The sequence below is a fragment of the Mytilus trossulus genome, chromosome 1 (assembly GCF_036588685.1).
Source record: "Mytilus trossulus isolate FHL-02 chromosome 1, PNRI_Mtr1.1.1.hap1, whole genome shotgun sequence".
Taxonomy (NCBI): domain Eukaryota; kingdom Metazoa; phylum Mollusca; class Bivalvia; order Mytilida; family Mytilidae; genus Mytilus; species Mytilus trossulus.
In genome coordinates, this window is record NC_086373.1 from 2641941 (window position 1) to 2655791 (window position 13851).

At 33.4% G+C, this 13851-nt stretch overlaps 1 protein-coding gene across 1 annotated transcript; it reads left to right on the forward strand.

The window, feature by feature from the left end:
• Positions 1-8139: 8139 nt before the first annotated feature.
• On the forward strand, positions 8140-13714 carry LOC134698905 (vesicular inhibitory amino acid transporter-like). Its single transcript, XM_063560586.1, has 2 exons — positions 8140-8339; positions 12497-13714. The coding sequence occupies exons 1-2, from the start codon at positions 8208-8210 to the stop codon at positions 13712-13714; spliced, it is 1350 nt and encodes a 449-aa protein (XP_063416656.1). The 5' UTR covers positions 8140-8207.
• Positions 13715-13851: the final 137 nt, after the last annotated feature.

Sequence of the window (13851 nt, forward strand, 5' to 3'; positions counted from 1 at the left end):
TACTAGTTCAGTGATAATGAATAAATAATAAATGAACAAATATTTACTAGTTCAGTGATAATAAATAAATGATAAATGAAATATATGTGTTGTATGGAAGGATTGTAAGGTGTCTTGTCTGGTAGGTATCATCTGACCTTGACCTTATTTTCAAGGTTCAATGGTTAAGTTCGTTTCTTAGGTTCTTCAAGTAATAGGTCATCTATTGAAGTTGAAGCATCTGTGTGCAGGAGTTTCTCACTGCATTGGAGACCTATTAGTGACCTTCTGCTGTTGTTTGTTATATGGTCGGGTTGTTGACTCTTTGACACATTTCCATTTTCAATTTTATATTAAAATCTGGCATGGTTCATCTGACCTGGACTTTCATTTTCATGGTTCGTTGGTTTAGGTTAAGACTGTTTCTTAAAAACTATAATCAATATGTCAACTATGTTTGGTTTATCTGATCTTGAGCTCATTTTCTTGTATCATTTTAAGTTTATGTGTTACTTGAAATAAATAGAGAATAATACATGGCAAAATCCGTATTATATGTCGTATCATCCCGAGACATCAATATCAGCCCGAGGGCCTTTAGGGCCGAGGGATGATATTGGTCGAGGGTGATACGGCATGTGATACGGATTTTGCCATGTATTATACGCTTTATCATATATTTCAACAGAAGAGTATTAAAGTATATGAACTGTTTTCTGATCCATAGCACTGGGTTACCTTCAGTTCTGCTTTTGTCTTGTTTCAAAGCTTTAAAATAACTGCTCAATTATTTATACGAAGCACCTAGGTTACCTTACAATCTGTTGTTTTGAAAATATTTTGTTTATTATTGTATATATTTAAGTGTTTTGTATTTTTTATAGTTGCATTGAGTGTGCCAAAAAATATGTTGTAAAAACTTGATGTTCGTGACGTCACATACAATATGAAAACTTGATGTACGTGACGTTACATTCCAAACAATGACGTCATTCCAAAAAATTACCTATTTTTAGAAAAAAAATTCTTAAGCAAAGAAAACCCTAAAAAACTGACTTTAGTTAAAAAAAAAAAAAAAAAAAAAAGGTATGCGATACGGGTTTTACCATGCGATACGGGGTATGCGATACGGGTTTAGCTATGCGATACGGGGTATGAGATACAGGGTAGGTGATACAGACTGGAAAAAAGAACCTTTATTAGATATACAAAATAGCTGTATTTTGTACTAAATATATGATAAAGCTTTTTATCATATATTTAGTACAAAATACAGCTATTTTGTATATCTAATAAAGATTCTTTTTTCCAGTCTGTATCACCTACCCTGTATCGCATACCCCGTATCGCATGGCTAAACCCGTATCGCATACCTTTTTTTTTTTTTTTTTTTTTTTTTTTAACTAAAGTCAGTTTTTTAGGGTTTTTTTTTGCTTAAGAATTTTTTTTCTAAAAATAATTTTTTGGAATGACGTCATTGTTTGGTAAGTAACGTCACGTACATCAAGTTTTCATATTTTATGTGACGTCACGAACATCAAGTTTTTACAACATATTTTTTGGCACACTCAATGCAACTATAAAAAATACAAAACACTTAAATATATACAATAATAAACAAATTATTTTCAAAACAACAGATTGTAAGGTAGCCTAGGTGCTTCGTATAAATAATTGAACAGTTATTTTAAAGCTTTGAAACAAGACAAAAGCAGAACTGAAGGTAACCCAGTGCTATGGATCAGAAAACATTTCATATACTACAATACTCTTCTGTTGAAATATATGATAAAGCGTATAATACATGGCAAAATCCGTATCACATGCCGTATCACCCTCGACCAATATCATCCCTCGGGCCTAAAGGCCCTCGGGCTGATATTGATGTCTCGGGATGATACGACATATGATACGGATTTTGCCATGTATTATTCTCTATATAATAAGAACTATCAACATAAAATCAATGGTAAGTAAACAGTGATATTGTTGGCTTTTTCAAAACTACCTCTACCCTTTTTTATTGGGAAAATATGCGTAATTTTCATCAAATTGGGAATTTTAGAATAAACCATGAATTTGAATGAAACTTCAATTTACAGACCCCATTTCAAGAGGCACACCCTGCTTTGAAATAATTAAGACCCCTTTTTGTCAGTGATGATACATAAATAGACCCTCAATGATCTGCACGTGTAATAATTTTAGGCCTGAAAAAAGTATAAATTAGTGTTTTTAGTTCGAATTTATGCACAATCACTACTGAAACTGCAGTGATTGGGGAAAAAAGTTGTCTTTTTGGGAATAGTTTTAAGCCATTTTTTTTCAAATTGGGATTCTCCTCCAGGGGAAAAAGCCTTTATTCTCCATTAATCTTAGGCAAACAATATCACTGGTAAATGAGACATTTCAGTGTACACACTCTTGTTCACATGGTTATTCATTTGCAGAGTAGTCAAACATAGCTGAACACATACTAATTAGTTTATCCAAGCACCAACCTTTCATTTCCCACACGTTATCTCACTATTTCAAACTATATCGTTAACAAACTTGCTTTTATAATGCCTTATGGGGTGCAGAAGTGAGGTCATTGATGTCCAAGGTAATGGTAATGCAAAAAACTCCTTGGAGATCATTTTTGGGTACAAGTCAAGGTTGCAGCAACAATTATAGACACATTTATCACCAACACTTAAAAAAATACTGCACAAATAACACACTAAAAAAGATTTATGCAGATCTTTAGAAATTGCAGCTAGACTCGTATTGTCTCACTTTTTCTTATTTTCTTTTGAATAATTAATACAACTATATTTTGGTAAATAGAATACTAGTAATTGCAAGAAACGGCATTGTCAAATCATGCAGGGTTCGTTTGTCATTAACTCATGCTATGTCACTTTCTAAGATACTATAAGCGACAAGTCCTCTATTATTGGAATGTTTTAATTTAGCCACCGGGAGCCACTGCCTCCCCCTCATGTGGGGGAAATTTGACTGATTATATAGGGAATATCTCCCCTTTTATAAAAAGTTCTGGATCCGCCACTTTTAACAATTACTAGAAATGGATTTCTGGTATTAACAATGTGGAAAACAAAAGGGCATGAAACAGTGTCCTATATTAGTAATATATGAAATTGAATTCCTTGACTCGTTGTTTTACGTCTTTGAACAAATTAGATTATTTTAGTACTGTAGCATAGATGTTTGAGGTCAAGGTTGATTGTACTTTACTGGGACAATGGTGTATGAGTAATGGGGATGAACATTTCACCCCTCTCTTTATCCCCAAATAATTCGGCAGGGTACATTTAAGCGCACTGAAATATATGTAAGCGAACAAATCGGACGTTTTAGCGCTAAGTATAACCAATTTTAGTGCAAGATTTTGAACCCATTTCAGCTGAAATTATAGTTATCTATTCCCATTTTAGCGCAATTTGTTCAACCCATTTTACAAAATTTATGGGCATTATGTTTTCTGGTCTGTGCGTCCGTCCGCCTGTTTCAGGTTAAAGTTTGATTACAGTATATCCTGAGGCTATTGATTATAACAAGAGTGCTCACGCTAAAATGCCTCCCCTGCTTTACTATCCAGGATTAATTTTGTTGTTGATAGTCCAAAAGATAAAGTTTAACAAGTATCACATAAACTTAACAATATCAATGATTTATAAGGTAAAAGATGTCAAGGTAAAATTAACCAAGACAGACAGACATACCGTGACGCTCTACAGTTATTACATACACCAAATATAGTTGATATATTGCTAATCGAATACAAGAAGCAGATAAACCACGAAATCTTCAAATTGACAAATGAACCGTGGAAATGGGACTACGGTCAGATGTAACCTTACAGATTGACATGTACACCTTAAATTCCATACAGCCATTTCAGTCTGTTGGATCTTGTAAGCCTGCATGAACCTTTTCATAGCCGGAAAGATAAAGAAAACAGTTTTAATTTTGACATTCAATTATTTCTTAAAAAATAAAAATAGTGAAGATAAGATCTTCCTTATTTGATTTATATATCTAGGATACGATGTCTTCTCGTGTAAGTGTACTTTTAGTTCCAAAGAGCTTAATCTGCTTAAAATCAAATTTAACTTTAATTTTCGTAATTAAAACTGGTTAAGAAGATGTTACGTAGAAATTGAATTTAAAAATTCTATATAAGAACTTCATTTCACCAAAAATATCTCCAATTCAACGTAAATGGTTCCTCTTATTTAATTATTAGCGATTTTCTCCAAGTCTTTACACAGACAGCTGATACATTATCCTTTGTTTGTTCGTACCTCTCTTTAATCTTCCTGTTAAATTTCAAAACGCAATAAGGTGCCGAAGTTGTAAACCAATCCTTGTAGATCTTGGCTAAAGCAAATTGAAAATCATCTGTTTAAACGAACAAATTTAATATAAGAAGATTACAAGACAGTAACCACAGCATTAAGTGGAAACCAGTTAATAATCCGTTTAACTTGGAACAAATTTCCATATTATACTACTTTTTACCAGGAAATCGATGCTATAATTAAATGTCATCTGTGTTACGTTGATAGTCCCACAAATTTCTTGTCCTTTTTGAAAGATAGAAGTTGAGAATATTGAAGAATTAAGTGATTTGTGTTGAAGACGACCAACAAATATTGACAGAATCGTCATGTCTTAATTCTTTATTGCTAATTAAATATTAAAGTTGGATTCCAAACCAAAATAGTTATTGGCTGAAGAAAGTTGCTTGAGGTAAGTTGTAGGAATTTTCTCACTTTATTTTTAGCTTGAATGTTGATAAATAATTTACTTCAATTTGACTTCTTGTTTCAGTTTCAAATTAAGATAACGAAAAGGAAAGCTAAATAAATATATTTAACTAGAAAATAAATAAATATAAATGTTTTGAATTTTTGGAAAGCTTCAATGCACTGACCACTTGTACAAAATAGCACATTAATTTTGATCAGATCCCCCTTAAAAAAAGTCTCATTTAAAAACGACGAAAAAAACAATAAAGGGATGTCTTTTATACTGGATTTTTCTTGATATTTTAGATAAAGAAAAATTTTAGTTTTATGGAATTTATATAATTCCACTGATCTATATTTAAAGGGGGAGGGTTCGGATATCAAATATTAACCCCTCCTCATGTTCACTAGTGAGCAGTTCCCTAGTTAGGAACCTCGTTGTGGTTAACTTTAATTATTTTTTTGAATCTGGTAATTTGTTGTGGATGGCAGATTTTTCTTTTGTCTCCATTTATAAATTTTCAGATTCTGACAGATTTAGCGTGACATTATAAACAAACGCTTGTCTGTGACTGAATGAGGTATGCTTTCTAACTTGGTAAATCTTATGTACATATTTAAGAAGTAAATACATTAACACAAATCCACTTCATAAAGGGACACTGGTTAAGAAACATAGACTGCTGCTTGAAAAGATAAGATTTGTTGATCGGGACAAGTATTTGCCTGAAAACAGACCATCTTTATATGATTATCCCTACAAGAGTTGATACAGAGAAAAGGACACTTTCCTTCCCCTTTATCTTTTTAAGCATGAGTTTTACTTCTGGATGGGAAAAGTCCAGATAATTTTACTTGTCTTTGAAACTCAAAAAAGAAATATATATGTTTTCTGGTTCCAACCTTCTTAATTGAGTCAATGGTGTAACAATAAGACATAAAAGGAAACACTATACCACCGTGGCACGTTTATTGGAAAAAAAAGGCACAACTCATCAAGTATGATTATAAACCGATTTTATACCAAAGTTAGACCATGAAAACCAAATTACCAAATCTATAGTTAGATTATATATAAACCTCAGAAAAAATATATCAAAGCCTAAACCAATATGAAATAATTTTGTCAAACAACCGTTCACTTATGGACCCCCAAAAAGGGCTTGCTGAGAAGGCGATTATTGTTCGGTTTCACAAAATAAAACTTACGATTAAGATTGATCGTAAATCATGAACAATTCAGTATACATAAAACAACTCATAGCCGTTAGTTTTTTTGTGAAACCGACTCTTGAATTCAACCTAAAAAAATCCTAAGAATCACATCTTTACTAGTTGGAAATAATGATCACTAATTGGCCTACTCATTTGTCTCAAAGTTATGTGACATGTTATATATATATAGTAACAAGTATAAAACCTAAGACTTTATAATCAATATGTATTCATCAAACATAGGTTGTGTAAGTCATGTCAAAAGTTAGAGTACCCTATGGAACTAGTGGGTTATTTGAATGTTTAAAATGCAACATAAAGCTCGGTCATTAAAAAGTACGGCACATATATCGTGAATAAGAAAAAAATGAATATTACACCCGTGTCCGATTAGCTGCGGGGGATGTATATATACACAGCCACGTCAGGTCGGAACTTATGTAACATCCGATGTCTCTTGCAGGAATGTTAGATTAGCTGTGCGGGATGTATATATACACAGTCACGTCAGGTCGGAACTTATGTAACATTCGATCCCTTTTGCAGGAATGCTAGATTAGCTGTGGGGGTGTATATATACACAGCCACGGCAGGTCGGAATTTATGTAACATCCGATCTCTCTTGCAGGAATGCTAGATTAGCTGTGTGGGATGTATAGCTACACAACCACGTCAGGTCGGAACTTATGTTACATCCGATGTCTCTTGCAGGAATGCTAGATTAGCTGTGCGGGATGCACTAGTATATATACACAGCCACGTCAGGTCTGAACTAATGTAACATCCGATCCCTCTTGCAGGAATGTAAGATTAGCTGTGCGGGATGTATATATACACAGCCACGTCAGGTCTGAACAACTAATGTAACATCCGATCCCTCTTGCAGGAATGTAAGATTAGCTGTGCGGGATGTATATATACACAGCCACGTCAGGTCGGAACTTACGTAACATCCGATGTATCTTGCAAGAATGCTAGATGAGATGTGTGGGATGTATAGATACACTGCCACGTCAGGTTGGAACTGATGTAACATTCGAGGTCTCTTGCAGGAATGTTAGATTAACTGTGCGGAATGTATATATACACAGCGCCATGTCAGGTCAGAACTAATATAAAATCCGATGCCTCTTGCAGGAATGCTAGATTAGCTGACTGGGATGTATAGATACACAGCCACGTCAGGTCGGAGCTGATGTAACATCCGATGCTTCTTGCAGGAATGTTAGATTCACTGTGCGGGATGTATAGATACACAGCCACGTCAGGTCAGAACTGATCTAAAATCTGATGTCTCTTGCAGGAATGTCGCACATTGAAGATCATTTTATGTCTACCTGTGCGAATTTCAAACGCGCAATTTTACACCAGTACTGAAAACCTTCTATCCTTTACGGGTAGACTTTAAATAGATAAATTAAGTCGTATAAGAAAAACAAAATGAGTATGTTAAATTTGATGTATGCCTTTTTGTGCTTCTTTGTTACATTTGTTGTTTTTATAGTGATATTAAGATGCTGTACCCCTATTTTTGACATTTTTACTCTTTGAGTATGTTTGTTTTGTTCATGCATCGTTGACAATGTAATGGAATTTGATGCGACTGTCATACAAGTGATAGGTTTAGCTAGCTATAAAACCAGGTTCAATCCACCATTTTCTACATTAGAGAATGCCTGTACCAAGTCAGGAATATGACAGTTGTTATCCATTCGTTAAATGTGTTTGGACTTTTGATTTTGCCTTTTGATTTTGGATTTTCCTTTTTGAATTTTCCTCTGAGTTCAGTATTTTTGTATTTTTACTTTTTGCATCGACTTTTTGCGGGTCCACATTTCCAATGTCCTCTTATCCTCGAATTCTTGCGTATGATTTCAACAACATAAGTATTCAGGATTAAACCCATAACAAATAAACTCTACACTTGTATTTATTGTTGGCTAAAGCTTTTTTATGCTTTGGCAGCATATGTGTGTAAACGTGACGAAAGGTTTACTGACGGGCGGACGAACGAATTGTTATATGTCCTATTACCCAGTAAAGTGTTGGGCTATAAAAATAACCCAACAAAATACCTATAGTCTGTTATGTTTCGGATGTTGCTGCTTTTTATAAATGATTACTTTATACATATGAAATATTAGTTTCAGAATGTTCTCCAGAAGTTTCCGATATGTCAGGTCATTTATACCAGCTTATGGTGCTACAAAAGAAGAGAAGCACCCAATCGTAGCACAGGACCAAATTGATTATGAAATGTCTGAATATGATGCTGAGAAAGACACCTGTGAACCTTCTGAAAATATCATAGAAAAGTTTGAAGACGAGAGCAAGCGTTATAAAATTTCCGAATGGCAAGCTGGTTGGAATATTACAAATGCAATACAGGTACCGTATTTTAACTACACGTAGAACATGTTTGCCTGATCTGATTTGTTGTATTTGTTAACTGCTTAATAGTTCTTATTATGCAGGCTTTGGTTTTCAGGTTTTCAAATGGTATGACAGTGTATTAGCCATAAAAACCAAGTTCAACCCACCATGTTTTCTTAAAATATCCTGAACTAAGTCAGGAATATGGCAGTTTTTATCAACTAGTTCGTTTCTATGTATGACATTTGTTTTTGTTGCACTTCAGTGCTCATGTCTTTCCTGTGTTTTTTCTTATATATAATGAGCCACCCTCGGTTTTAGTTTGTATTTATTTCTTTTTACTGTTTATGTGCTATCGTTTCCCAGCCACTTCAGTTATATCACGGTCATGACTAGTATAGAAGTCAATCCAAAATGACAAAACAGACAAATTCAAACTATTAATTCACTATACATGACCCCGGGTATATGTCTTGGTTGAACAGAACGAGCGTTTGCTGCATTTAGTTATAAGTCTGGTAGTTTTCTTCTATAAATGTTTTTTTTTTTATATTTAAAGGGTGATATGAATTTCCTCGTTGGTAAGTGTCATTGGGGTATATATTAAATGTTTATTTCAAATTGAATTATTTGATGGAGATATTTATTCAAGTTTTCGAAAACAAAAAAAGTTCCTTTTGTCTTTATTTTTATATCCCTGTATTACGTATTATAGTAAATCATCTTTAATAGTTCAACATTGTGTCATAAAATTGATAATGGAAATGGGGAATGTGTCAAAGAGACAACAACCCGACCAAATAAAAAAACAACAGCAGAAGGTCACCAACAGGTCTTCAATGTAGCGAGAATTCCCGCACCCGGAGGCGTCCTTCAGCTGCCCCCTAAACAAATATATACTAGTTCAGTGATAATGAACGCCATACTAATTTCCAAATTGTACACAAGAAACTAAAATTAAAATAATACAAGTCTAACAAAGGCCAGAGGCTACTGACTTGGGAGAGGCGCAAAAATGCGGCGGGGTTAAACATGTTTGTGAGATCTCAACCCTCCCCCTATACCTCTAACCAATGTAGAAAAGTAAACGCATAACAATACGCACATTAAAATTCAGTTCAAGAGAAGTCCGAGTCTGATGTCAGAAGATGTAACCAAAGAAAATAAACAAAATGACAATAATACATAAATAACAACAGACTACTAGCAGTTAACTGACATGCCAGCTTCAGACTTCAATTAAACTGACTGAAAGATTATTATTTCATCATATGAAAATCAAGCACACTCCTTCCCGTTAGTGGTTTAGTATCATACCATCATAACATGTATGAGAAGAACATAACCCGTGTCATGCCAACAACTGTTTTTAGAATAAATGTGTTTAGTTCCGACGCAAAGACCTTATCAGTGACTCAATATTAACGCCAAAATATGCAATCTTTAATGACTTGACAACAGTATCGTAGTTATATCCCTTCTTAATAAGTCTATTCAAAGGTTTTGTAAGTTTCTGAAGTGAATACTGACACCTTTGTGCTTTATAAAGAATATTTCCATAAAAAATTGGATGTGAAATACCTGAACGTATAAGAAGTCTGCATGTTGAGCTATATTTACGAATGATGTCTTTATACCGATGATAAATTTTAGTAAATGTTCATCCCGAGCTAACTTTACGGTATTGGTTTTACTTGTTGTTGAAAACCTTACGGTATTATGTTGCTGTTTATATCTTTGTCATTTAGAATTTTGTGGATACTAGTAGTTGTCTCATTTTCATTCATACCTCATATCCTTATTTATATATCAAGGCAATGTACTAACTTTAATCCTGGTACCTTTGATAACTTTTTATCATAAAAGTGCATTAAAAACGACATAAGCTCTTTAGAAGTGAATCAATTGTTGTATTTATACATCGAACACATATGCTCCTAGGCATGGTGATACATTAAGCGCAGAACTCTGCTGGGAGTAGTGTTCACTACTAGATTTCGTCGTTAGTGTAAAAATGTTAAGAATATCAGTATTTTTGAGAAGTTGTTGATATGATTTTTAACCTTCTTCTTGTATATACACATCTTATTACTCATTTAGAAGTCTGTTTTGATTCTACCAAGACATTATTATTTATTGATGTATAGCGTTAGAAATTGTCGAAAACTAATGGACATACGATAAAAAGTGTAAAAATAGCAAACATTATCCACAATTTATAATCCTAAACATCTCACTATTGAGGAGTCAAATGGTAATGCGTTAGTGTACTTAGAGCTTAAGTCATCCAGGACAATATGTTTTCACACCAAAATGGCTAAGTGTTTCAAGAAAGAAAAAAATAGCTTTCAGGAGAATTTCTACCCGACATTCTCAGGCTGTTCATTATGTGCCTTTTTTTTTCAAAGTTATTTTCATGTCTGTCTAGGGAAAAGTCAATCAACAAAAATACCGAAATACCGAGGAAAAATCAAAAGCTTAAACACAACAAACGAATGAATAGCACCTTTTAAATTCTGACAAGGTACCGATATGTTTCTACAAGTTATTAAAAATTATATCCTCTTTAAAATGAACTCATCATAGAAACCAGAAATAAAATTTACTATTTTAAAAACCATCAACTTTGATATTCGTTAATGTAGCAGCTCTTGTGTCTTAATGTCGGCCACATAAACTTAGTTACGTTTATTTCATCTGTAAAACTTTCAATCAGTAACGCCTTCTTTCACAATATTAGATTTGAATAAAGGAATGTACCTCCATCGTGCATTGTTATATATTTCTTTGTCCGGTTTTTGCTTTACTTTTAGTCCTGTTTGATTTTATTGGCTATTAAACGTTTGAATTAATATTTGGATTTTTAAATAATTTGGCTTCGCGCTACACTAAAGAAGCATTAATTGTCGAAGTGCGCATCTGATGCGGTTATTTTGGTACCATCAATGTTATTGTCATTTCAACACTGAAAGTTAGGATCAAGTTCTCACAAATTACGTCAATTCTAATTGTATTGTTAGGTGAATACGGAAATGTAAAATGTAGTGCTTTTATCGTAAAAGAAGAGCATAAAAGAACTGACTGGTTTTAACGCTTTACTAATTGGTATATCCAAGGATCAATTGCTATAAAATATTAAATATGAATAAAAGGTATACCATCAATTAGACAGCAATCCACTAACAGACATCTAGAGAGAATTATAGAGCCTTCAATAATAAACACCTGTTGATTATAATGTTCAAGTAAACCTGGTAAATACAATACCGTATTAAAAGCCTTGCAAAATACCACTTTATTTTATCAAATACCTTCAGTAGAATTGTACTTATACAACTAATCTCTATAAAACAATTGATGATTTGACAAATTTATGATCTTCATCCTCTGCTGTATTTGCTTTTAGTCAGGATTCGTATACAATAAGAGCTATATTGTCAGTCCCCATTGGAATAGTAACACTGTGTGTGTTGCGTTTCGGTGTTGTGTCGTTGTTCTCCTCTTATATTTAATGCGTTTCGCTCGGTTTTGGTTTGTTACCCCGATTTTGTTTTTTGTCCATGGATTTATGAGTTTTGAACAGCGGTATACTACTGTTGCCTTTATATAATTTAATTCCAATACGTTAGACGAATAAAAGCTAAAATATCTTTATAAAAATAGGTAAATGACGTATGTTTTCCAATGAGACAACTAACCACAAAAAACATAATCAAATTGCATGTTCAATTCGTGTATTTTTAAAAGTGTTAAACTCATATTTCTTGCATTCTTTAGCAGTATTGTAATGAACTAGAGGCTTGATTTATTTATGTTCACTGCTTTAATATAAAAATTAGATATCGAATTTTATCAAATTCATTCATGAGTTAGAGAATTTACATAGAGTATTACAAAAAATTAAACGCGACTGGCGTACAAGTTAGAGGTTTATCTAGCTATAAAACCAGGTTTAATCCTTCATTTTCGACATAAGGAAATGCCTGTTCCAAATAAGGAATATGACGGTTATTTTCTTTTCGTTCGGTGTGTTAGTGATTTTGATTTTACTATTCGTTAAAACTTTTAAATTTGAATTTTTCATTGGAATTCTGTATTTTTTGTTATTTTACTTTTTGAATATTTACTTAACCATAATCAATGATGTTAATGTTGTTATATCTATTTTTTAGGGTATGTTTGTGGTAAGCTTTCCGTATGCTGTACTTCAGGGTGGCTACTGGACATTACTCGCAATCATAGTTGTAGCATACATATGTTGTCATACTGGGAAAATTCTTGTGGAATGCTTGTATGAAGAAGACCGGTATGGACAAAAAATTCGTGTGCATTGCTCATACGTGGATATTGCTAACTCGGTGTTTGGACCACGCTTCGGTGGCAGAATAGTAAATGTTGCGCAGATGATAGAATTATTAATGACATGCATTCTTTACATTCTTTTATGCGGAGACCTTATTTTAGGTTGCTTCCGTGAGAGTGGGAGCCCAATCGATCTTTCTTCATGGATAATGATCAGTGCCGCGTTTCTGTTACCATGTGCATTCCTTCAGACATTAAAAAGCGTGTCTTGGTTTAGCTTTTGGTGTACCGTAGCACATCTAGTTATCAATGCAATAATATTGGTATATTGTTTCTCAAGAATCAACGATTGGAAATGGTCCGAAGTTCAAGTCAGCATAAATATTTGGACCTTTCCAATATCTCTCGGTGTTGTTGTTTTCAGTTACACATCACAAATATTTGTACCCACTTTAGAAGGAAATTTGGTTGACAGGCAGAAATTCAACTGTATGATGCATTGGACACATTTTGCTGCCGCCATTTTCAAAGCTTTATTTGCTTACATCGGATTTCTAACGTTTGGAAACAATACTAAAGAATTTATTACCAATAACTTGCCACGAACTTTCAGAATTTCAGTCAATGTATTTTTTATACTGAAAGCTTTACTATCGTATCCGTTACCATATTTTGCTAGTGTAGAATTACTCGCGGAATCTTTCTTCAAAGGACGACCAAAGACAATATTTCCCGTGTGTATAGACAACGAGAAGAGTTTGAAAGTATGGGCCGTTATCCTTCGTCTGTTACTAGTCCTCTCTACAATGTTAATGGCAATATTTATACCTCATTTCTCTCTTTTAATGGGTCTCATTGGAAGTTTTACTGGAACAATGTTATCCTTAATATGGCCATGTTATTTTCATCTCTATCTTAAAGGCAAAACTATGTCTTGGTATGCTAAACTGTTTGATGTAGTTATAATAATATTAGGTCTGTTATGCCTAGGCATTGGCATTTATTATTCTGTAAGTGCATTAATAAGATCTTATAGTGGACTACCGCCAGATCCACATACTCCGAGAATACCTTATCATAGTGGATAAAGAAGATAGTTATATCTTTTTTATTGTTCAAACAAGACAAAGCAATCAATTTCAACTCATTATTTTTTTAGTATTCAATTTTCGTGAAAATGAACACTGTTGGACAGTCTTTCTATTACAACGTCGATGCTCATGTG